The 25,895-nt window shown below is 40.5% G+C and overlaps 1 protein-coding gene across 1 annotated transcript in view; it reads left to right on the top strand.

Annotated features, from left to right (window-relative positions):
• The window catches only part of ME1 (malic enzyme 1, NADP(+)-dependent, cytosolic), a 222,603-nt gene that overhangs the window by 11,819 nt on the left and 184,889 nt on the right, over window positions 1-25,895 (top strand). Inside the window, exon 2 of the mRNA XM_010861739.1 lies at window positions 21,034-21,167. Coding sequence (XP_010860041.1) covers window positions 21,034-21,167 — 134 coding nt within the window. The remainder of the gene's footprint in view (window positions 1-21,033; window positions 21,168-25,895) is intronic.

The following is a 25,895-nucleotide window of genomic DNA, read 5'->3' as shown; positions in this document are numbered from 1 at the left end:
ATGAATGTGAGTTTGAGTGAACTCCGGGAGTTGGTGATGGACAGGGAGGCCTGGCGTGCTGTGATTCATGGGGTCGCAAAGAGCTGGACACGACTGAGCGACTGAACTGAACTCTGGTACTTTGTTATTGCAGCTTTAGCAAACTAATATATTTAGGTAATTGAAACAAAATTTCATAATACACTACTTTCCCTTGCAGTGTACTTTGCCTTGCTACTCTAGTAGTATCCCATTTTAATTAAAAAAAAAAAAATTAGTTGTGATTCACTCGTGAATCACAATCCATTTAATCCATTAAAAATCCAAGCTTAAAAAATTCTGCCCTTTGGTTAAGTAGTGCTTTCATGTAGCTGGGAAGATTATTATAGAGTGAGTTTATCATCTGTCTTAATGTTGCATCTGAAGTTCAGCTTTGACTTGGCAGTACTACACTAGCCTCCTTTTGTTTTCCATCTACCTATCCAAATTGAACTGTGGTGTTGGAGAAGACTGTTGAGAGTCCCTTGGACTGCAAGGAGATCCAACCAGTCCATAAGGAGATCAGCCCTGGGTGTTCTTTGGAAGGACTGATGCTAAAGCTGAAACTCCAGTACTTTGGCCACCTCATGCGAAGAGTTGACTCATTGGAAAACTCTGATGCTGGGAGGGATTGGGGGCAGGAGGAGAAGGGGACAACAGAGGATGAGATGGCTGGACGGCATCACTGACTCAATGGACATGAGTTTGAGTGAACTCCGGGAGTTGGTGATGAACAGGGAGGCCTGGCGTGCTGCTATTCATAGGGTCTCAAAGAGTTGGACACGACTGAGCAACTGAACTGAACTGATCCAAATTGAGGTATCTCTTTAAACAATAATCTGGAAACTATGAGATTGTTATTGTTGTTACTAATAGTGGCAGGTCTGGTTAGTCAGCAAAACAATAAGATCTTATGTACCAAGAGCCAAAAGAAATTGAAACTTAGTGTTTTTATGGGCCTTTAAATATTTTGCTTATTCAAAATTTTGCTTATATTTAATTTTTATGTATGTTAAGTATAACATAATGACAGAATTAAGAGAAGATTGGTCATTATCAATAAATATGAATGAAGATTAACTCACCTGCTAATAAAATTATTTTTGGGTTGTTTCACAAAGTACAAGCAGACCATGTTGCATATTGAAAAAGAAATGTTACAGAAAGACTAGAAATAAAGATATGAGAAAATGAAAACAGCAAGAAACAGGATTGTCCTGACATGAGACAATGTGAAGTTCATGCCAAAAAGCATTAAATGAGACAAAATACACTTTATAATGTTGAAAGGTATGATCCTGAGTGAAGTTTTAAATGTAATGAATGTCTGTGCACCAAGTAATGGAGCAGCTACCTTTATGAATAAAGATGCTGTAGGACATGCAAAGAGAAACATCAAAAACACGAACACTAGAAGACTTCACCAAATCTCTCTCAGTGCAGTACACGTCACGGGAAAAAAGTTGTCTTCATAGAGCAATTTTTTCCTCAAATTTTCCAGGAAATTTATGTTTTTCCATGTCATGGGAAAATTCAGTTGAGGAATTGGGAAAATGAGAAAGCTTAGTAAATAACATAGAGATATTAGAGTTACTACTGGTTTGAGAGACCCATTGACATAAGTCAAAAGGAAGAGCTGGAAATGGTACTTGTAGAGTCAGATGTTAAGGCTTACATTCCCTAGGATCTTCACAGCAGTAATGATTTAATCTGTTAGTTTTGCTTGTAGCCAAATTCTGACAACATCTGTCTTTTAATTTCTCTGTTTAGACCATTTACATTTAATGTGATTATTAATGTGGGCCTCCTAGGGGGCTCAGTGGTCAACTCTCCGTCTGCACTGCAGGAGTTGTGGGTTACACGGGTTGGAATTCTGGGACAGGAAGATCCCCTGGAGAAGGAAATGGCAACCCACTCCAGTATTCTGTCCTTGGAAAGCCCATGGATAGAGAAACCTGGCAGGCTAGTCTGTGGATTCAAACACAACTTAGCGACTGAACAGTAACGATTATTAATATGCTTGAATTTCTGTCCAGCATTTTATTATTAGGTGTCTGTCCTCTCTGCTTTTCATTCTTCTGTTTCTGTTTCTCCTTTCCTGCCTTCTTGTGTATTATTTGAATGTTTTTATTATTCCCTTTTAATCTCTCTGTTTTTGACAGTATCTCTTTGTGTAGACTTTATTAGTTGCTATGGAAATTATGATATACATATGTTTTAATAATTACTTAAAATGAACATTTTACCACTTAAATTGAAATGTAGAAATCTTACCATCATATAGGTCTCACTGCTTTCCTCTTTATGTTACCATTGTTATATGTATTATATCCACTTACATCTGCATGTATGTATTATATAATGAGATTATTATGTATTACAAATGGAGATATAATTGACATGCTGGCTTAAAACTCAGCATTCAAAAACTAAGATCATGACATCCAGTCCCATCACTTCATGGAAAATAGATGGGGAAACATGGAAACAGTAGCAGAGTTTATTTTCTTGAGCTCCAAAATCACTGTGGACAGTGTTTGCAGTCATGAACTTAAAAGATGCCTGCTCCTTGGACGAAAGCTATGACAAACCTAGACAGCATATTAAAAAGAAGAGACATCACTTTGCTAACGAAGGTCCACATAGTCAAAGTTCTGGTTTTTCCAGTAGTCACGTATGGATAGGAGAGTTGGACCTAGAGAAGGCGAAGTGTCGAAGAACCGATGCTTTCAAACTGTGGTGCTAGAGAAGACTCCTGAGAGTCCCTGGGACAGCAAGGAGAGCAAACCAGTCCATCCTAAAGGAAATCAACCCTAAATATTCACTGGAAGGACTGATGCTGAAACTGAAGCTCCAGTACTTCGGCCACCTGATGTGAAGAGCCAACTCATTGGAAAAGACCCTGGTGCTAGAAAAGATCGAAGGTAGGAGAAGAAGGGAGCAACAGAGGATGAAATGGTTGGACTGCATCATCAACACAATGGACATGAGTTGAGCAAGCTCGGGGAGATGGTGAAGGACAGAGAAGCCTGGTGTGCTGCAGTCCAGGGGGTCACAAAGAGTCAGACATGACTGAGCAACTGAACAACAACAATAATTGATACGAGATGTTATACTAGCTTCAGATATACAGTGTAGTGATTCAATTTTGTATATATTGTGAAATGATTATCGCAATAAGTCTAGTTAACATCCATCATTGTACAAGGTTGCAGAAATTTTTTTTCTTGTGATAACACCTTTTCAAGTGTACTCTCTAAGCCACCTAACTTGCAATAGGATTTTATTGACCGTAGTCACCTTGCTGTACATTTCATCCCCTGGACTTATTTTATAACTGGAAGTTTGTACCTTTTCATCACCATCACCTGTTTTGCCCATTTCTTACTCCCCACCTCTGGCAACCACCAATCTTTTTTCTGTATCTGTGAGCTCATTTTTGTCATTTTTGAAAAAATTCCACGTATAAGTGAGATCAAACAGTATTTGTCTTTCCCTGTCTGACTTCACTTTAGCATAACGCTCTCAGGGTCCATCCAGCTTCTTGCAAATGGCAAGATTTCTTTTTTTTTATGGCTGAATAATATCCCATTGTATATATGTACACCACACTTTCTTTATCCATTCATCCATTGATGGACACTTAGTTTGTGTCCCTGACTTGACTGTTGTAAATAATGCCTCAGTGAACATGGGGTGCACGTATCGTTTTGAGTTAGTGCTTTGTGTTCTACAGATAAACACCAAGACGTGGAATTTCTGCATATGGTAGCTGTATTTTTAATTTGGGGAAGAACTTCCATACTCTTTTCCATAGTGGCTGCCCCAGTTTCACTTGTACCAACCATACATGAGGGTTCTCTTTTTTCCACATCCTTGTCAACACATGTTATTTCTTGTCTTTTTGCTAATAGTGATTTTAACAGGTATGAGATGATATCTCATTGAGGTTTGGATTTGCATTTCCCTGGTGATTGGTGATATTGAAGACTTTTTAATGTACCTGTTGGCCATCTATATGTCTTCTGTAGAAAATGTCTATTCAGATCTTTGGCCCATTTTTAAAAAGAATTCTTTGTTTTTTAGCTATTGTCTGGGAAGTATTTTTGATGTAATAATTTAATGTAATGTTTATAATTTTTTAACTGTTATACTCATTTTAAAGAATTTAAAAAGGAAAGGACAGTCCATTATAGTTACCCAAATATTTACCATTTCTCTTACTCTTCTTTCATTCCGATGTTTCAGATTTTTCTTAGGTATCATTTCCCTTCGAGCTAAAGAATTGCTTTTAGCATTTCTTTAAAAGCATTTTGCTGGAAACAAGTTGTCTGTTTTTTCCTTCATCTGAGATGCCTTTAATTCATTTTCATTTCTGAAAGATGTTTTCACCAGTTACAGAATTGTGTGTTGACAGTTGTTTTCCTTAAACCCTTTAAAAATGCTGTTTCTCTTTGTTTTGGCATCTCTTCCATCTGATGAGAAATCTGCAATCATTTGAAATATTGTGTGTACGTAATGTGTTGTTTTTCTCAGAGTCCTTTAAAGATGTTTTCTTTGTTTTTAGTTTTCAGCATCTTAAAATTTTTTTTGGATTTGGCTTTCTATATCTTCTTGGCATTTGCTGAGCTTATTGAATTTATTAGTTTATTCCTTGTACCAAAATTGGTAATTTTTTAGCCATTATTTCTCCAGATTTCTTTTTTCATTTTCCTCTTTTGAATTCTATTGAAATAAATGTTAGGCCTTTCGGTATTGTTCCACAGGTCCCTGACGCTCTTAACTATTTTTTAGTCTTTTTTTATTTCTTTTCAGATGGTTAATTTCTAAAATTATCTATCTTTTAACTGACTGTTTGCTCTTATATCTCTGTTCTATTCTTGAGCCCATCTGTTAAATATTTTATTTCAGTTACTGTATTTTTCAGTTCTAAAATTTCCATTTGGTTCTTTACAGCTTTTATTTCTTGGCCAAGACTTTTTATCTTTACTTTTCTTTCAAAGTTTTGCCCTTATAGATTGCAGCATAGACAATAACTGATTCTAAGTCTTCATCTAATAACTCCATTATATGTGTCATCATGGGATTGGTGTTTGTTGATTATTTTTTACTTTGAGAGTTAACATTTTTTGTTTCTTTGTATGCTGAGTAATTTTTCCATCTATTTTGGATATTTGAGTATTAGAAGATTCTAGGTTTTGGTTAAATCCTCGGATGAATAATGTTCTTTTTAGTTTTTTAGAGCCACTTAACCTGATTGAAAGTGAAAGGGTTAGTCGCTTGGTCGTGTCTGACTCTCTGGGACCACATGGACTGTAGCCTGCCAGGTTCCTCTGTCCATGGAATTCTCCAGGCAGTAATATTGGAGTGGGTTGCCATGCCCTCGTCCAGGGAATCTTCCTGACCCAGGGACCAAATTCATGTCTCTTACATCTCCTGCATTGGCAGGCAGGTTCTTTACCACTAGTGCCACCAGTTTGAAAATTTGACCCACCTTCTGTGGATTGTGGTTCCAGGATCAATTATATTTTCAAAACCTACTTTGTAGTGTCTTTTGGATCTGTTCATCATGTGTACCACCCAGTGGCCAGTGTGGGATCTACGCAGTGGTTTACTCTATGGTTTTCATATCCTTTGTTATGCTGTTTAAAATCAGGTCTATACATGATTCAAGAATCAAGATTGCTGGGAGAAATATCAATAACCTCAGATATGCAGATGATACCACCCTTATGGCAGAAAGTGAAGAGGAACTAAAAAGCCTCTTGATGAAAGTGAAAGAGGAGAGTGAAAAAGTTGGCTTAAAGCTCAACATTCAGAAAACGAAGATCATGGCATCTGGTCCTATCACTTCATGGGAAATAGATGGGGAAACAGTGGAAACAGTGTCAGACTTTATTTTTTGGGGCTCCAAAATCACTGCAGATGGTGACTGCAGCCATGAAATTAAAAGACGCTTACTCCTCAGAAGAAAAGTTATTACCAACCTAGATAGCATATTCAAAAGCAGAGACATTACTTTGCCAACAACGGTCCATCTAGTCAAGGCTACGGTTTTTCCTGTGGTCATGTATAGATGTGAGAGTTGGACTGTGAAGAAGGCTGAGCATCGAAGAATTGATGCTTTTGAACTGTGGTGTTGGAGAAGACTCTTGAGAGTCCCTTGGACTGCAAGGAGATCCAGCCAGTCCATTCTGAAGGAGATCAGCCCTGGGTGTTCTTTGGAAGGAATGATGCTAAAGCTGAAACTCCAGTACGTTGGCTACCTCATCCGAAGAGTTGACTCATTGGAAAAGGCTCTGATGCTGGGAGGGATTTGGGGCAGGAGGAAAAGGGGACGACAAGAGGCTGAGATGGCTGGATGGCATCACCGACTCAATGGACGTGGGTTTGAGTGAACTCCGGGAGATGGTGATAGACAGGGAGGCCTGGCATGCTGTGATTCATGGGGTCGCAAAGAGTTGGACACGACTGAGCAACTGAACTGAGCTGATACATGAATAGCCCAGAGGTGAGTCCCAGAGTTCATAAACAACTTTATGAGATTGCTTTTTTGAGTTCTCTTTCCCCTGTGATCTTTCTGATATTTCCTCTCTTCTTGGGGTCCACACTTTCCAGCCCACTTGCCAGAAAACTGGGCCTCTAGTTTCCCCGCTGCTGTGTACTTCCTCCAAATGCATTTGGATAGGGGGCCAAAAGAGAAAAAATGCAAACCAGACATTTGACCCATGATCTTGGGACCATCACTCTTTTGGTGGAAAAGGAGGATTTCCATCCCTCAGAAATTTAGTTATCTGCAGTGATCATCCTTCTAACATCAACTACAGAATTGTTTGGGGGTTGGGACTGGAGAGAATGGAAAAAAAATAGTAGTGAATTTACCTGCTCTGTGGTCTTTAAAAGCATACCGATTTCTGGTTTTTTGACTAGAAAGAGAAATCTTCTCTGAGTACTCTTTTTGTATGCACTCAGTTGTACATCCAGCTTTTCTGCTGCTTTTTGAGAGGCCAGTTGATGAGAGAGGGGGATTTAAAAAAAAGGCCAGGTCATACTGAAGGGCAGAAGTCTACGGAACCTCAGTGATGGTTTGGTGATACTTTGGATTCTGGTCTTTTCCCCAGGTCTTCTGCTACCATTTATTTTTCAGAATCTTCAGATGATTTCTCAATGCATTCTGTGCAAGGTCTATAGTTGCATTCAGTGGGAGAGACAAGGAAAAGTATGCTTACACCATCTCTCATAGGACCAGAACCATCAGATAGTTTTTTTTAAAGATGTGAATGTGTGAAACTAAGTCTAACTTGATGTTTAAGTTTCAGGGGGAAAGCATCAAGAGATGAGCTCTCAAACATGTATTCACATTTTTGCCCATTTTCCTGAAAACTTATTTGCTACAAGCAGATAAATATTAGTAGTAAAGGTTATTCTGTGGAAAATCATCTATTTCTATGTAGAGTTCTATGGAAAATTTTCTGTATTCTAAGGATTTTGAAAGATAGTTGTTTTTTTTTTTTTAACATCTGTATAGTACTGCACTTCTCTTATTCATGTTGCGATGGCAAAAATACTGCAGAAATTACAAGATTCAAAGTTCCTTGGTGGAAGTGTGTTATGCTGGTTTTGTTATAGCTTCAGCTTTCAACATAGTTGCTCAGAGGACCTGGAATATAGGTAAGTGTTCTATAAAAAATAGTTTATTAAAGAGATAAATGAAAGATTATTCTTGAAGTCATTCTGATAGCTCTGTTCTACCTTTCATATGTGGACTTAACCTCTCCATAGATCACACACCACTTTGGAGGATGTTCATACTATTAGGTATGTGGCAGAGAATCTCTTTCCTTTAATAGGTGTAAGAATGACCCATGTATCATTTAGAATTAGACTTGGCTACATATAACAGGCTTCCCTGGTGTCTCAGATGTAAACTATCTGCCTGCAATGCAGGATACCTGGGTTCCATCCCTGGGTCGGGAAGATACCCTGGAGAAGGGAATGGTAACCTACTCCAATATTCTTATCTGGAGAATCCCATGGACAGAGGAGCCTGGTGGGCTACAGTTAATGGGTCACAAAAGATTCCAACATAACTTAGTGACTAACACCACACACACATAAAACAAACAGTTCAGTTCAGTTCAGTCACTCAGTCGTGTCCGACTCTTTGCGACCCCATGAATCACAGCATGCTAGGCCTCCCTGTCCATCACCAACTCCCGGTGTTCACTCAAACTCATGTCCATTGAGTCAGCGATGCCATCCAGCCATCTAATCCTCTGTCATCCCCTTTTCCTTCTGCCCCCAATCCCTCCCAGCATCAGAGTCTTTTCCAGTGAGTCAACTCTTCGCATGAGGTGGCCAAAGTATTGGAGTTTCAGCTTTAGCATCATTCCTTCCAAAGAACACCCAGGACTTATCTCCTTTAGAATGGACTGGTTGGATCTCCTTGCAGTCCAAGGGACTCTCAAGAGTCTTCTCCAACACCACTGTTCAAAAGCATCAATTCTTCAGCGCTCAGCTTTCTTCACAGTCCAACTCTCACATCCATATATGACCACTGGAAAAACCATAGCCTTGACTAGATGGACCTTTGTTGGCAAAGTAATGTCTCTGCTTTTGAATATGCTATCTAGGTTGGTCATAACTTTCCTTCCAAAGAGTAAGCGTCTTTTAATTTCATGGCTGCAGTCACCATCTGCAGTGATTTTGGAGCCCCCCAAAATAAAATCTGCCACTGTTTCCCCATCTATTTCCCATGAAGTGATGGGACCAGATGCCAAAACCCAACAAAACAGCAGTGACTCAATTAAGATCTAGCTCATTTCTCTTTCATACCTGAAGGAAATTAGAGTTGGTCTGGGAATCTTTGGTGGGTCCACAGAGTCATCAGGAATGTTGCAGCTCTGCTGACTTCAGGAGCACTTCGTGGTCCTAATGACTATGGTTTATAGACATTATATGCTGTTTCCAAGCTGGCTGCAGGACAGGAACACAAGAAGATTCACTTTCTGGTGGAGTCAGCTCCCTCAGAGGAGCCCTCCCACAACCCACACAACACTTCTGCTTCCATATCATTGTTCAGGACTTTGTCACATGACCACATCGCTCTCCAGGGTGGTCTTTTTCTGATGCATGGCCACCCTACATAATATTAGGATTTTCTTGCGGGGGAGGAAGGGAAGAACAGATGTGACAGTAGGCAGCTAGCCGTCTGTACTGTAGCCAGAGCTGCCAGAAACAATAGGATAGAGATTGAACCAGTGTAAATAAGAGAGATGATCATCATATTCTTAGAAAATGAGATAAATGGTTCTTAATATGCTTCAAGATCCTTGCAGATTCACTGAAGAAAAATAAAAATACAAAAATGTGACGTTTGTTTCCTTCCCGTTTCTGTGCCCCAAGCAAGTTGGTTTCCCTTTCTGGAGGCAACTACTGTGTCCATTGACCAGGGTTTCCATTATGTATTAGAAATATTGTACACAGTGTGACTGTAAATGTTGTATGAAATTAATTTTATATATTAAAATACATTGACATGGGGCATGAATCCCTTGGCGTGATGAAGACGAGATGGTGTTATAAAGAGAAAGGATGTAGTTGAGAATATGTGTGTGAATCAGATGGATACATGAAAAAACAGCTGAGAGTCATGGTCCCAGGCTCATGACCCTTCTGTCAGCTGTCTGGTGCCCTGAAACTGGTTCTGAAGCTTTGTTTTCTCTTTCTTCGCTGAGCTAGCTTGAATACGGGGATTCCTTAGAGTTGGAGTCACAGATACTGTGGGGCGAGTGCTTCTGATTGCCTTAAGCATTTTCATGAAAGGGCATAACATCAGGATGAAAAAAAAGCAACCCTGGTTTAAGGTTTAAAACCTTACCTGGTCAATGAGGACTTGCCTCTTTTATCATTCTTCTCATAGCTGCTGTTTGCTTCCCTCTGCTTTCTCCAAGAAGCCACTCGTTTCTGCCTCAGGGTTTGTGCCTTCGTTTCTGGCAGTGCCACCCCCAGAGTTTTTAACCCTCTCAATGAAGTTGGATCTTAAGTTTTCCCTTTTCTTTCTAAAGTTCATGAAGCTTTGAACTGCATTACATATGTTAATATATTAATATGAGCAGTCATATGAACAGTCACTGTTCCAGTGGTTTAGTGCCTGCAGTCACTGTAAGCATCCACTCAACATAAGTTTGTTGAAAAATATTTGGTGAGTATGATGATTAATTTTGTGTCAACTTGACTGGGCCACTGGGTGACTAGGCTTAGTCAAATATTATTTTGGGTGTGTCTGGATGAGATTAACATTTGAACTGGTAGACTGAGTAAACAAGACTTCCCTCAGTAAGTAGGGAACTCCTCTTCTTTGACTGCCAGTAAGCTGGCTTCCCTGGTAACGCAGATGGTAAAGCGTCTGCCTGCAAAGCTGGAGACCCAGGTTTGATCTCTGGGTCAGGAAGAGCCCCTGGAGAAGGAAATAACAACCTACTCCGGTACTGTTGCCTAGAAAATCCCATGGACAGGAGCCTGATAGGCTACAGTCTATGGGGTTGCAAAGAGTCGGACACAACTGAGCGACTACTTTACAGGCTGGGACATCAGGTTTTTTTCCCCTACTTTTGGACTTGAGCTGAATCCTTGGCTCTTCCTGGGTCTTACACCCAGTGGCCTTCTCCCTAGAACTACACTATCAGCACTCCTGGTTTCTCCAGCCTTTGGACTTGGACTCAACCTATACTGTTGGGTCTCTGAGCCTCCAGCCTACCAACTTCAGTCTAGGGGACTTGTCAGCTTCCATAATTGCATGAGCCAATTCCTTATGGTAAATTGGTTCATATGTGTGATGTATAAATATATACCCTACTGGCTCAGTTTCTTTAGAGAACCTGGATCAATACAGTGGGCTTTACAATCTTCCGTAAGGTAACTCTAAGAGGAGACAAAACATTTCTGAAAATCTCCACTGTGGATCTGAAGTAAGAAAGCCATCTTGTGGTGTTTCTGGGAATATCATGTGAAGTATATATATCCTTAGGGAACTGAGGCATAATTCTTTGCAACAGTTCTTAACATATTTTTTGCCAAAGTGCCCTTTGGAATTTTGGTGAAGTCTGTGTGACTCCTTAAATCAAAGGTTTAAATAAATAATTTCTTAAATAATACTGTTACATAAGAAACCAATTATAATAAAATGTAGCTATCAGAACACGGAAAAACAAATGTGGGATATTGTAAGATATATTCCTCTTTATTAAAGACTTAAATAGCAAGACAGTATATTTAAATATGGACAATTTAAAGCAAAATTTAGGGACTTTCCTCGTGGTCCAGTGGTTAAGAATCTGCCTTGTAATACAGGGGATGTGGATTTGATTCCTGGTCAGGAAACTAGGATCCCACATGCCGAGGAACAACAAGCTGACCCGCTGCAATTACTGACTCTGTGCGCTGCACCTAGGGAGTCCATGTGCTGCCATGTAAGAGCCTGAATGCCGCAACTAATGCCTGAGGCACACAAATAATTTTTTTTTAATTTATTTTTTAAAAAGATTGTTGAAGGTCATCAACATGACTAGACTACATGTCTGTTCATGTTCTAAAACAACCATATTTTGGTCCTAAAACTATTGTAATTTCAAAATAATGGTAAATGATATTTCAAGATATATGCCACAGATTTAATGTGATATGAAAATATTTGTTATTTCTATTTATGACAGAGTCACAGGAGCTACTAATATTTCCTTTGTTTCCTTCCTTCTTTTATAATGGAGGGAAATACTTAGTTTCATAGAATTAGTGAGGAAAGATGTCTGTGCTTAAAGACTCCTGACTTATACCTCCTCATTTCTTGGGGATCTGTGATTATCAGATATATGGACCTTAGGTTCACAACCTTTGGTAGGAACTAAATTGGATCTTCACAAAACGTACAGACAGGGTGTCTAAAAAACTGATTCTTAAATTCAGGAGCTTTCTGACAGTACCAAGACCATGAAGAATAAAAGTCAATATTTACTTAGCTCTTGTGTATTCCTTAGAAGGAAAGTTATGACCAACCTAGACAGCATATTAAAAAGCAGAGATGTTACTTTGCCAACAAAGGTCCATCTAGTCAAGGCTATGGTTTTTCCAGTGGTCATGTATGGATGTGAGAGTTGGACTGTAAAGAAAGCTGAGTGCCAAAGAATTGATGGTTTTGAACTGTGGTGTTGGAGAAGACTCTTGAGAGTCCCTTGGACTGCAAGGAAGTCCAGCCAGTCCATCCTAAAGGAGATCAGTCTTGGGTGTTCATTGGAAGGAATGATGTTGAAGCTGAAACTCCAGTACTTTGGCCACTTGATGCAAAGAGCTGACTCATTGGAAAAGACCCTGATGCTGGGAAAGATTGAGGGCAGGAGGAGAAGGGGACGACAGAGGATGAGATGGTTGGATGGCATCATTGACTCAATGGACATGGGTTTGGGTGGCCTCCAGGAGTTGGTGATGGACAGGGAGGCCTGGCGTGCTGTGATTCATATGGTCACAAAGAGTCGGATGCGACTGAACTGAACTGAACTGTGTATTCATGATTTTGTTTTAAAAGTAACACAAGCATTTTTATAATACTTTATAATTTACATAAGATGTAGAAATATCTGGTCTCACTTTATCCTTTCAACAACAAAGTGAGACACACATAACATACACACAGACTGTGTATTCCATATGTTTGATTACTTCTGTTTAGTAGATGCAAAAGTTGAAGAGAGTCTCCGTTTAACCCCAAACATTTTAAGTACCTACTCAAAACCACAGTGTCAAATAATATCTACTTGTGAATTAGTGTGTGTGTGCTCAGTTGTGTCCAACTGTTTGCTATCCCATGGATTATACCCCACCAGGCTCCTCTGTTCATGGGATTTCCCAGGCAAGAATACTGAAGTGGGTTCGTCAGGAGATCTTCCCGACCCAGGGATCGAACCTGCATCTCCTGTATTGGCAGACAGATTCTTTACCACTGCGCCACCAGGGAAGCCCACTTGTGAATCGGATTTGGGTCTCAATGCAAATAGATTTATGTTGCCATGAATTCTTATTTGCTGGTGAATTATGCATGTAAGTTTAAAGTGTACGAATCAATGGAACCTGTAATATACCCAGAACGTACTAGACAGCTGCCTCCCACAAAGACTTGTCCAAAATGTCACTAGTACTGAGGTTGAGAAGCCCTTGTTTAGATGAAAGTACTTAAAGAAAATCCCCACAAGCTCTGGCACTTAAGGATGGTAGGTGGAAATGTCGTTTTGTCCAACCAAGTTGATCTTAAATGCCTGGTCAAAGTCAATTTAAAAAGCTGTCACAAGGGGATTAATTTAATTGAATAATCTAATGTATGTGTGGAAAGTTCAGTTGTTACCTGAGAGATTTCAAACCATCGGCTCTCTGTATTACTGTATATATTAAATATTTTTTTAATTTGAATGGGGTGCATTGGTTGTTCAAAATAGAACTACATAGAACTGAACTACGTGAAACTGACAAGTTGTTTCAGATCCATATATTTATTATCCATTTGTTTATCTGAAATTGATTGAGGCACTCCTCCATCCTGACTTTGAATTAGGTGCTGTCGTACAAATATGAGTAGCATAGTGCCTGTCTTTCAGAAGCACCTAGATCTCTGGGTAAAATGGCTGTTAAACAGAAATAGTGAAGAATAGGAAGTTCATGATAGAACTTCATGATGATGTGAGAGAACACTGGAGGACATCTCTCTAACCCAGAGAGAAAGAGGAAAGCTTTCTTCAAGGGGATTCACCATTTAGCTATAGGCAAGGGGCATTTATGCATGCATGTGTAATTTAACTGGTAGCTAAATGTGTTGAATTGCTGTCTAATTTTCATACTCTGTAGATTCCTTCTTTTAAAAATTGGCGTATAGTTGCTTTACAGTGTTGTGTTCATTTCTGCTGTACAGCTAAGTGAATCAGCTATATGTACACATATATTCCCTCTTTTTTGGATTTCCTTCCCATTTACCCTATAGGTCACCACTCTATAGATTGTTCTGCTTCCTCAAAGAGTTAAGAAATCAAATTAAGTCACCATAGACAATTATTTTGTAATCCTGATCTTTTGGTTCACTTTCTGAGCAATTACTTTACATATTATCATAGGCATACTTAGAGGGTTGTCTGAAACATACACACACACACGCGCGCATATATTTGTTGTTGTTGTCCAGTCACTAAGTCATACCTGACTCTTTGTGAACCCATGAACTGCAGCACGCGAGGCTTCCCTGTCTTTCACTGTCTCCCTGAGTTTGCTGAAACTCATGTCCATTGAGTCAGTGATGCCATCCAACCATCTCATCCTCTGTCACCCCCCTCTCCTCCTTCCTGCAATCTTTCCCAGCTTCAGGGTCTTCCAGTGAATCGGCTCTTGGCATCAGGTGGTCAAAGTATTGGAGCTTCAGCATCAGTCCTTTCAGTGAAGTGCAGATGTCCATGTGATCACTAGAGACTGTTCTGGCGATAGGTATTATGCATTTGGTTTGGATTATTCATACACATTTTGAACCAGGATCTTAGACTTAGTTTTATCCTTTGTGTATGTTGGTAGTTTCAATAGTTTACTAAGAATTGCCAGTCTGCTTATGTAACAGGAACTTTTTGCCACTATGAAAAATGTGAAATTTATCTTAAAACTTCTTTGAGAACAACAGCACTCCATCCTGCTGAAAGGATTTTGAAACTTTATTAATGTTAGTGTTGATATTGATGGTTAACAACTTCTCAGCCTTTATAAGGAATATATAAAATTCTGACTTTTAAGTAAGAAATACTTAAGCTAATTAAACCTCTCATCTATATTTTCAAAATCCATTTGCTGTCTTAATAGAGGTGTTCTTTCTTTTTTAAAATTAAGCAAACATCACTTAAACTACAATATGGTTTACTTGCTCATATCCTGTAATGCCTAGATGAAATAAGTTGGGGGTGTTGTATGATTGATATTTTCTTTTAAGTTTTAGAGTATCTCAGGTCAAGTATATTTTAAGTATAATTTTATAATCATTACTTATATAAGTTTGAAAATGAAAGCTTTAGTCGCTCAGTCGTAGCGGACTCTTTGTGACCCCATGGACTGTAGCCCATCAGTTTCCACTGTCCATGGGATTCTCCAGGCAAGAATACTGGAGTGGGTTGCCATTCCCTTCTGTAGGGGATCTTCCTGACTCAGGGATTCAACCCCGGTCTCCTGCATTGCAGGCAGATTCTTACCTTCTGAGCCACCAGGGAAGCCTGAATTACTCTATACTCAGTTCAGTTCAGTCGCTCAGTTGTGTCTGACTCTTTGCAACCCCATGGACTGCAGCACACCAGGCCTCCCTGCCCATCACCAACTCCCGGAGTTTACTCAAACTCATGTCCTTTGAGTCAGTGTTGCCATCGAAACATCTTTGTCATCTGTCATCCCCTTCTCCTCCAGCCTTCAATATTTCCCAGCATCAGGGTCTTTTGCAGTGAGTTGGTTCTTCCCATCAGGTGGCCAAAGTATTGGAGTTTCAACTTCAGCATCAGTCCTTCCAATGAGTATTCAGGACTGATGTCTTTTAGGATGGACTGGTTGGATGTCCTTGCAGTCCAAGGGACTCTCAAGAGTCTTCTCCAACACCACAGTTCAAAAGCATCAATTCTTTGATGCTCAGCTTTCTTTATAGTCCAATGCTCACATCCATACATAACTGCTGGAAAAACCATAGCTTTGACTAGATGGACCTTTGTTGGTAAAGTAATGTCTCTGCTTTTTAATATGCCGTCTAGGTTGGTCATAACTTTTCTTCCAAGGAGCAAGTGTGTTTTAATTTCATGGCTGCAGCCACTGTCTGCAGTGATTTTGAAGCCCAAAAAAATAAAGTCTGTCACTGTTTCCCCGTCTATTTCCCATGAAGTGATGGGACCGGATGCCATGATCTTCGTTTTCTGAATGTTGAGCTTTAAGCCAACTTTTTCACTCTCCTCTTTCACTTTCATCAACAGGTTTTTTTATTCCCCTTCACTTTCTGCCATCAGGGTGGTGTCATCTGCATATCTGAGGTTATTGATATTTCTCCTGGCAATCTTGATTCCAGCTTGTGCTTCATCCAGCCTTAATATGATTATGGCTGCAAACATTAAAGTTAATGAATTCTGTTGTCATAATGAATTCTCACATGTGTATAGATTGTCTTCAAGAAATTTGTGATTTAGACAGTGTTTGCCTTTTTGCCATCCAGCTTGATTATTTTTAGTCATTATCTAGAAAAAAGAAGACAAACTACTGAAGTTCACTGGAAACAATAAAGATTGTTATCATGGAATGTAGATCTTATTTGTTCTGTTCTTGTGGTAATAGTTTCTAATACATTACTCAGGACAAAGTTTCTTTCTCAGTTATGTTTGCTCTGTGCAAACATGGTTTCCAATATGTCTTTTGTTATGTCAGGAATTTTGTTTTCATTTCTGCTTGGTAGTCTCAGTTTTCTCAAGAAGATATACATAAATTAATTATTAGTGTCCAGAAGAATAGTTGTGCTGTTTGCTGCCCTCAGAAGTGAAACCACATACCATTCTGATGTCTAGGGATTTAGTCCAAAAGGTTTTTTTAAGAAGTAAGGCAAGTAATAGAAAAGAAGAAAACCAGGCTTGAATGTCAAGTGTTAGAGAATGCTTTTAGGGAATTAGAATTATAAATGGTCTGGAAACCTAATATATGTATAGCTAAGCTTTTGAACTACATGAAAAAGACTCAATAGAAGTCATTTGAAAGTTAGAACCTGCATCTGTACCTTGGACACACTGTCCTTTCTTGGCCCTGCAGGAGAACCCTAAGCTTAAAATTCTTTGAAGCAGATATGTTATCTCATTTTTCTAATAAGAAAAAGGTAGTGTGTCACTGTCAGGTTTTGGGCATGACTGATCTGTGTATCAGTTTCTCCAAAATATATCTCTATTAATATGTCTCTGTTATAGTTTGAAACAATGAAATAGAGAGCAGGGATTATTACATTGTCCAATATTCAACTTACTGTTTTTCTGAATACTTTCTGGGGAGCTCCTGTTCGGTAGGAATCACACTGATGTGTCATTCTTAAAACTGCCATATATATTTAAAAGATTTTTCAGGGATTTTAAGATTTAAGTTTACATATTCATTGTTTTTTCTGTTTAAATGTATTTGGCTACGTCGAGTGTTGTGGCGTGTGGAATCTTCTTGCATCATACAGCATCTTGCATTGCAGAGCATGAACTCGCTAGTTGTGGTGCGGGCTCAGCAGTTGCTGTATGTGGGCTTAGTTGCCCCACAGCATCGTGGAATCTTAGTTCTTTGACCAGGGATTGAACTCACGTCCCTGCATTGGAAGGCGGATTCTTACCCACTGGACCACCAGGGAAGTACCAATATTCATTGATTTAAAAAAAAAATTCATAAAGAGTAGTGGTAGCTCAGCTGGTAAAGATCACCTGCAATGCAGGAGACCCTGGTTCAATTCCTGGGTGGGAATGATTGCCCTCAAAATGGGATAGGCTATCCATTCCAGTATTCATGAGCTTCCCTGGTGGCTCAGACGGTAAAGAATCCATCTGCAATGCGGAAGACCTGAGTTCGATCCCTGGGTTGGGAAGATCCCCTGTTGAAGGGCACAGCAACCCACTCCAGTATTCTTGCCTGGAGAATCCTCATGGACAGAGGAGCCTGGTGGGCTACAGTGCATGGGGTCGCAAAGAGTCTGACGTGACCAAGCGACTGAGCACGGTGCATAGCAGTACGATGTGAGCCCAGTCATAGCACTTGAACTTAGCCCAGTGTTCCAGATTCCCAAGTCGTAGTGTTTTTTGTTGTTGTTGTTTTCTTTTTTTTTAATTAAATTAAAAATTTTAAACTTTACAATATTGTATTGGTTTTGCCATATATCAACATGCATCCACCACGGGTATACACGTGTTCCCCATCCTGAACCCTCCTTCCTTCTCCCTCCCCGTACCATCCCTCTGGGTCGTCCCAGTGCACCAGCCCCAAGCATCCAGGAGAATGGCATTGAAACATGTATAATATCATATATGAAACGAGTCGCCAGTCCAGGTTCGATGTTTTTGTTTTCTTAAGAGTTGAATTGGCACTTCAGTGTATCTTGGAAAATTTGGCTAACAGTGTATGGAAGTTTGTAGTTATTAAACATCAAAGAATATCAGGAGATACCCAGATGGCATTTTTGTTTACATGGCATAAGGTATGCCAGAACTGTTAGACTGAGGAATTATTTCAGACCAGACATTGGAAAATTCATGTAAAAAGACTGGCTAATTTCACCAATACATAAGTTAGTGCCTTGTAAAGCGAAAGAACAAGACTATGTCAGTACTTCTAATAATGCGCCTTGTTCTCAGAATATTAGTATTTTGATTACTATTTTTGCAGGCAGATTTTCAAGGGCATAACATTCAGAAGTTTGCTGCTGCTTCAGATACATTTATATGTTTTTGAGACTTTAACTTCAGCCCAGCATTTTTTTCCCCTATTTTTAACTTACAAGTTTTATTTCAAGCTAAAGAAAAGTCTGTTGAGGCTTCTTTTACAAATACATTACTGTATATAATTTTGCTTCAACTTTAGGAGTTATTTCCTGACATTTTACTTTGTATCTTTATTAAAAGTTGTATCTTTAGCAGGTGAACTATGTCTTCTATTCTGTGTAGATTCCTTTTTCTCAAAAACATCCCTTTCTGGTTACTTTAAATTTAAAATATAATTTTACCAAGCTTATATTATACAGAGTGAAGTAAGCCAGAAAGAAAAACACCAATACAGTATATTAACGCATATATATGGAATTTAGAAAGATGGTAATGATAACCCTGTATGCGAGACAGCAAAAGAGACACAGATGTATAGAACAGTCTTTTGGACTCTGTGGGAGAGGGCGAGGGTGGGATGATTTGGGAGAATGGCATTGAAACATGTATAATATCATATGTGAAACGAATCACCAGACCAGGTTTGATGCAGGATACAGGATGCTCGGGGCTGGTGCACTGGGATGACCCAGAGGGATGGTACAGGGAGGGAGCTGGGAGGGGGTTCAGGATGGGGAAAACGTGTACACCGTGGTGGATGCATGTTGATGTATGGCAAAACCCATACAATATTGTAAAGTAATTAGCCTCCAATTAAAATAAATAAATTTATATTAAAAAAAGGACAAAAAAATAATTTTACCAGGCTAATCAGTATCCTGAGCAGCCGTTTTAATGCTTTCAAATTTTGAATGTAAGTCTGTAAAATTTTTAAAACTTTCTGTTTTGTTTATGTAGCACATTGTGCACATGTGCTCAGTTGCTTCAGTCGTGTCCGACTCTTTGCGACCCTGTGGACTCTGGCCCGCCAGGCTCCTCTGTCCATGGGATTCTCCAAGCAAGAACACTGGAGTGGGTTGCCATGCCCTCCTCCAGGGGATCTTCCTGACCCAGGGATCCATGTAGCACATTACTGAGGTCTAATTAGGTCGGTTAGTATTCTGAGCACTAGGGATAAAGTAATGGGAAAAAAGAGATAAAATTCCCTGACCTCATGGAGTTTGCATCCTTGTGGAAACACAAAGCACAAATAAAAAAGAAATTGGCATGGAAAGGTTCCTGCAACGCCATGGGGTCCCCTGGTATGGACTGGGATCCAGGCAGAGGACAGAGAGGATGGCTGGTCTGCTGTGCTGCAGGCAGCCAGGAGCAGGGGCACTAGACTGGATAGACAGTGGCACATGGCTGGTCATGTGTCCTCTCAGCGGGGGACCATCCTCCTACTGTCCACGTGCATTAGACTCTGAAGGACCCATGACCAGCCATGTAACACTGGGGGCTTTTGCACTGAAGGGAATGGCTGCTAGTGGAGCAAAACACCTTGGAAATGGGCACCAGCTGTGTGGATAGCACGTGGAGCAAAGCCAGGCGTGGTCATGGTAGGGCCAGACCCAGAGTGGGCTCAATCTAATCAAACAAGCCTCTTGGGCTTCAGTATCTGGAGCAAGAGACCTTTCCAGGGAGACTCCTCATCCCAATGCTTCCAGGTTCATGACTCCTGGGGTTTCTCTGCTTTACTTGCCTCATACTATAACCCGGCCTGTCTCTTAGGTCCATTCTGCATTTTTGTATCCATTCATCAGTTCTATTTGGTTTGCTTGTTTTTGAGCCTCATAGTTTGTAATACTGCTGTTTTGTACAGTCAGTGTTCATGTAAACTGATCATGTAGATATAATAGTAAGGCTCCAGTGGGCTTACTGGGTGAGACTGGAAAGGCTTTAGAGAGGAGGTGGCATTCGAGGTACGGCTTGGAAGGAGAGAAGCAGGGAAGACTTTCTTGTCCATGGTATCCTGGAAGGATAAAGGAGTGCGGTGTGTCCAGGCAGTAGGGAGAAATTTTGTATAACTAGAAGTGTATAAAAGAAGGAGATAGTTTGGGAGAGGAGTGTTGGAAAAGTTGCTTTGAAATCATAGATACAGTGTCTCCAACCTATTTTGTATGTATTGGTTTGGCCAAAGAGTTGGTTCAGCTTTTTGTGTGCGATGTGACAGAAAAACCCAAACAAACGTTTTTCGCCAGCCCAATAGAAACACAGTATGTCATAGGCGACCTCCTCATGTTCCTCATTTTAAAATCTCTTAAAATAACTGCTATTCATTTTTCCATTTAATGATTCCAATACTGACAATTATATCTTCTTTCACTTGCGTGTCTTCAGATAATCTCCTCCTATGCATCACCTGATTTTATCCTAACAATATCTAAGCGACACGAATCTGAAAATGCTATCCTAATACTGAAAAGTGAGGAAACTGAGCTGTGGAGAGACCCCATGATTTTCTCACAGTCACATGGCTGTGCTTGAATGGATGCCAGATCTGATTTTCAATTCCACATACTTACTGATCTCACTGGTGTGTAGATAAGCATTTTGTCCTTTTCCCCCTCAAATTATTGCATTTTTCTTTTCTCTATAGGACTTGGCTTTTACCCTGGAAGAGAGGCAGCAACTGAACATTCATGGCCTGTTGCCACCCTCCTTCATCAGTCAGGATGTCCAGGTCCTTCGAGTACTTAAGAACTTTGAGCGTCTGAACTCTGATTTTGACAGGTAACATGTTCCCGAAGGTGATTTTTTTATGTTTCTCTGAGGCAGCTGTCTAGTTTATGTCTTATTAGATGAGCAAGTTTAAATATTTAGTGCTTTAGAAAGAGTAGTCAGCTTTGAGGAAGATTTGCCTGTAAATACAGTAATGTTTGTAAAAGAATTTATCCTGTGTAGGAACATCTGAAGAAGATAAAATTTTCTTTTCTAAACTGTATCCACAGAGAAATGACTTTTTTCTCCTGTGACAGAGTTGTTGCTCTCAAGGTCAGTTACGGGGAGATGCCATTCCAGACTAGGTGAAAGTGGCTTTGAGTCAGACCTCAAGTACATTTTAGGTGAAAGTGCACTGTTCAGGTTTCCAAGTGTGGCTCCAACACTGTTCAGAGTTTAGGTCACTTACTTTGTCTGCAATCCAGTTTCCATGTTTATACAAGGGTAAAGGTAACATTGTTCCCTACCTTTGGAATTAGCCAGTTGAAGTTGAAATCCCAGCTGTATCTCAGGAGCATTGGATCGTTGAGTAAACCGTTACAACCACTGCCATGACCACTGCATGTGTCTCACTGTTTTCTTTGGACTCTTTTTGTATTAAAATGTTGCATGCGTGCATGCTAAGTGGTTTCAGCTGTGTCTGATTCTGTAACACTGTGGACTGTAGATCACCAGCCTCCTCTGTCCATGGGATTCTTCAGGCAAGAATAGTGGAATGGATTGCCATTTCTCCTCCAGGGGATTTTCCCGACCCAGGGATAGAACCTGCATCTCCTATGGCTCCTGCATTGCAGGTGGATTCATTACCACTTGAGCCACTAGGAAAGCCCCTTAAGGTGTTAAACCCACCTAAGCCTCAGTTTTTCCATCTCTGGGTTGAAGAGAATAATAGTTACTTGAAAATGTTATTGTGAAGGTTAGAAGAGAGAGCTAACCCAGTATCTAGTAAGTCTTCATAATAGGGTTCTCCAGAGATATAGAACCAACAGGATGTATATATGTGATTATATACATAATGAGAGGGGGAGGGGTTTATTGATTGATTACTTGATTTTGATTGTTAAGAATGAGCTCAAGTGGAGGCTTGGTCAGTCCTAAATCTGCAGGTAGACTGGCCAGCTGGAGCCCTGGGGAAGAATCTGATTCAAGTTCAAAGGCTTAAACTATTTTTTTGTTGAGGAGTTAGAGGGAAGGCCAGTCTTTGTTCCATTAAGGTTTTTAAATGATTGGATGAGGCCCACCAACATTATGGAGGGTACTCTGCTTTATTCAAAATACACCAATTTAGATGTGAGTCTCATCCAAAAACTACCTTCACAGAAAAGTCCAAAATAGTGGACCAGATATCTGGATACTGTGTCCCAGCCATGTTGACACATAAAATTAACCTCTCCTTTTCAACTTGGAAGCCATGACTTTCTCCTTAAACTAAACTTAATCTCTGCATAAAGACAATAAAAAGGTCATACTTGAGCCTAACATGATAGAACTAGCCCAGGAAAAACTGAAAACATGCTAACACTTTAACCTAAAAGAGAATGTAAAATCCTAAGGATGTGTTTACTTTTCTCCTTGATATCTTTTAACTTTAATACTATGATGTAAAGTTAACAATACATTTGACCCTTGAATCACACAGATTTGAATTATATGGGTCCGCCTATATGTGGATTTTTCTCAATAAATGCATCCTACAGTACTTACACAATCCATAGTTGATTGAATCTCTGAATGGGAACTACACTTGTAGAGGGCCAACTGTAAGGTATACCTGGATTTTTTGACTGTGTTAGGGTTGGCACCCTTAACCACCACATTGTTCAAAGCGTTCAGCTCAGTTCAGTCGCTCAGTCGTGTCTGTTCAGTTCAGTTTAGGTGCTCAGTCGTGTCCGACTCTTTGCGACCCCATGAACTGCAGCACGCCAGGCCTCCCTGTCCATCACCAACTCCTGGAGTTCACCCAAACCCATGTCCATTGAGTCGGTGATGCCATACAACCATCTCATCCTCTGTCGTCCCCTTCTCCTCCTGCCCTCAATCTTTCCCAGCATCAGGGTCCTTTCAAATGAGCCAGCTCTCCGCATCAGGTGGCCAAAGTATTGGAGTTTCAGCTTCAACATCAGTCCCTCCAGGACTGATCTCCTTTAGCATAGACTGGTTGGATCTCCTTGCAGTCCAAGGAACTCTCAAGAGTCTTCTCCAACACCCAGTTCAAAAGCATCAATTTTTCAGTGCTCAGCTTTCTTTATAGTCCAACTCTCACGTCCATACATGACTACTGGAAAAACCATAGCCTTGACTAGACGGACTTTTGTTGGCAAACTGTATTCAAGTACTATGATATACAGTCAGTGCATCTTATGTAACATGATAAAGGGATAAAAGAGGGAAAAATTATATTTGTTTATGTATCTTTGCATATGTATTATACATATTTATATATGCACAGATATATATGTATTTATGTACACACAAATGTATTCATAACATAGTAAGGAAGAAATACTCATAATAATTGCACTCCTCATTTCTATAGCTGGTCGTATTATCACAGCTGATATTTATAACTGTCTTCTTCCCCTACCCATTTCACATTTCCCTTGCTTTCAGCAAGTACTTCAGCCAGTCTTGATTCTTCCCCTGGTAGCCAAATTTTTAATTCTGAAGGGTCTGGCTCATTAGTAGTCCTATCGGAATTCGGTATTGTAGTTTTCCATTGACTTTAATTGTGGGGAGCCCCTAAGGGATCTCTTGTATTCCAGACATCCTTTTCCTTACCTCCATTATTGAGTGGTAGTCCAGTTTCCCTTTGGAGTCAGGATCGGTCACCCCCACCAGCACAGTAACTTACTTCTTTGCCTGTTGATTCAGAGGCATGTGGTACCCAGAGTGGTCAGTGGCGGTCTTAACTTCCAGTTCATTGGAATCATTGTCTCCCAGTAAGACATTCTTCCCTTTGGAATGAACACTTTGGGGCCAGCGGAGCATAAGATCTCAGGGACAGGAAGCAGGAATTGATAGTGGATCACTTGGGGGCTTCCCAGGTGGCTCAGTAGTAAAGAATCTGCCTGCCAGGCTGGAGTTGTAGGTTTGATCTCTGGGTCAGGAAGATCTCCTGGAGGAAGGAATGTGGCTGTTGCCCCCTCCAGTCCATAGGGTTGCAAAGAGTCAGACACGACTGAAATGACTAAGCACACACGCATAGTTGGGAATGACAGCGATGGTGCCACTTCTGTTTCGACCCCCCTTGATTCTGGGACCTGTGAATGCTGGCTGTGGGAGAAATAGAACCATATATTGGGCTCTGATTCAGAGCAGGTATAGCCTCCCAGAGAACCTTGCCCAGCTTTGCGACATGTTGCCCCCTAGCTGGTACTGTAACTGAATCTTCAGAAGGCCATTCCAGCATTCTGTTAAGCCAGCTGCTTTAGGATGTTGGGCAACATGTAAGATCAGTGGGTTCGATTAGCAGGACCCATTGCCTCACTTCATTTTCCCTGATGTGAGTTCCTTGGTCAGAAGCCATGCTGGGTAGAGTACCATGATGTTGAATGAGGCATCTTGTAAGTCCCTGGAGGGTAGTGTTGACAGGAGCATTGTATGCAGGGAAGGCAAGTCTTCATACAGAGTGAAGGTCTATTCCAGTAAGAGCCAATGCCGTTCCTTCCATGGTAGAACTTGTCCAATGTAATCAACTTGCCGCCAGGGAGTTTGCTGATGACCACACGGGACAGTGCGTATCAGGGGCTCAGTGTCAGTCTCTGCTGCTGGCAGTTTGGGCTCTCAGCAGTGTCTGTGGCCAGGTCGGCCTTGAGGGTGGAAGTTCATGTTGCTGAGCTCATGGGTACCCTTTATCCCTGCCATGACCACTTCCTTTATGAGCCTGAAGGTGGTAATGGGCTTCCCAGGTGGCACAGTGGTAAAGAATCGGTCTGCCAAGCAGAAGATGTGGGTTTGGTCCCTGGGGTCAGGAAGATCTCCTGGAGGAGGAAATGGCAACCCACTCCAGTATTCTTGGCCTGGAGAATTCCACTGACAGAGGAGTCCGTTGGGCTATAGTCCATGTGGTCTCAGTCAGACATGACTGAAGAGCACCCCTCCACACACACACAGGTGGTAATGGGTCAGCTGAGGAAAGGCTGACTCAGTTATTCATCCATGTGTATTTGCTTCTTAAACTTTACCATCCCTTCCATGTGTTTCTAAAGTCCTTCCTTTATTCTCTTTCATTTTTACTTTACATTCTTTTCCTGGGCCATTGTATCACTTGCCTCCTCAGAGCTAGTGACTTCGTAGTTTTATCGCAGAATGTCCCTCAAATACTGAGCATCAACTTAGTGTCAGGTGCTCTTTTCAATACTGGGATTAGAGGCAATGATCTCTGCCCTCATGAAACTTAGGTAAATTATTTTTGAAAAGTAGTAAATGGTAAAATAATGAATGAATTATTTAATATGCTAGAAAGTGACAAATGCTTATGAAAAAAAGAAGATGGAGTGTGGTAAGAGGGACTGAGAATGCGAGGGGGTGGGTAGGGTCACTTTTCATTGTTTAGTTCCATGGTCAGGATGGACTTCAGTGAGAAGGTGGGTTATGAGTGAGTAATGAAAGGCAGTGAGACAGTAAGCCATGAGGAGACTGAGGAGCAGTGTTCTTTTAGCTGGCACATTCAGGGACCAACAGGGAGACGTGTGTCTGGAGCAGGATGAGTGAGTAGGAGAACAGTAGGTCAGGAGAAGA

The sequence above is a fragment of the Bison bison genome, unplaced genomic scaffold, assembly GCF_000754665.1.
Source record: "Bison bison bison isolate TAMUID 2011002044 unplaced genomic scaffold, Bison_UMD1.0 scf7180017864473, whole genome shotgun sequence".
In the NCBI taxonomy this organism is placed as follows: Eukaryota; Metazoa; Chordata; class Mammalia; order Artiodactyla; family Bovidae; genus Bison; species Bison bison.
Note: the sequence above shows the minus strand (reverse complement) of the source record. Positions and strands in the feature narration are given on the sequence as shown.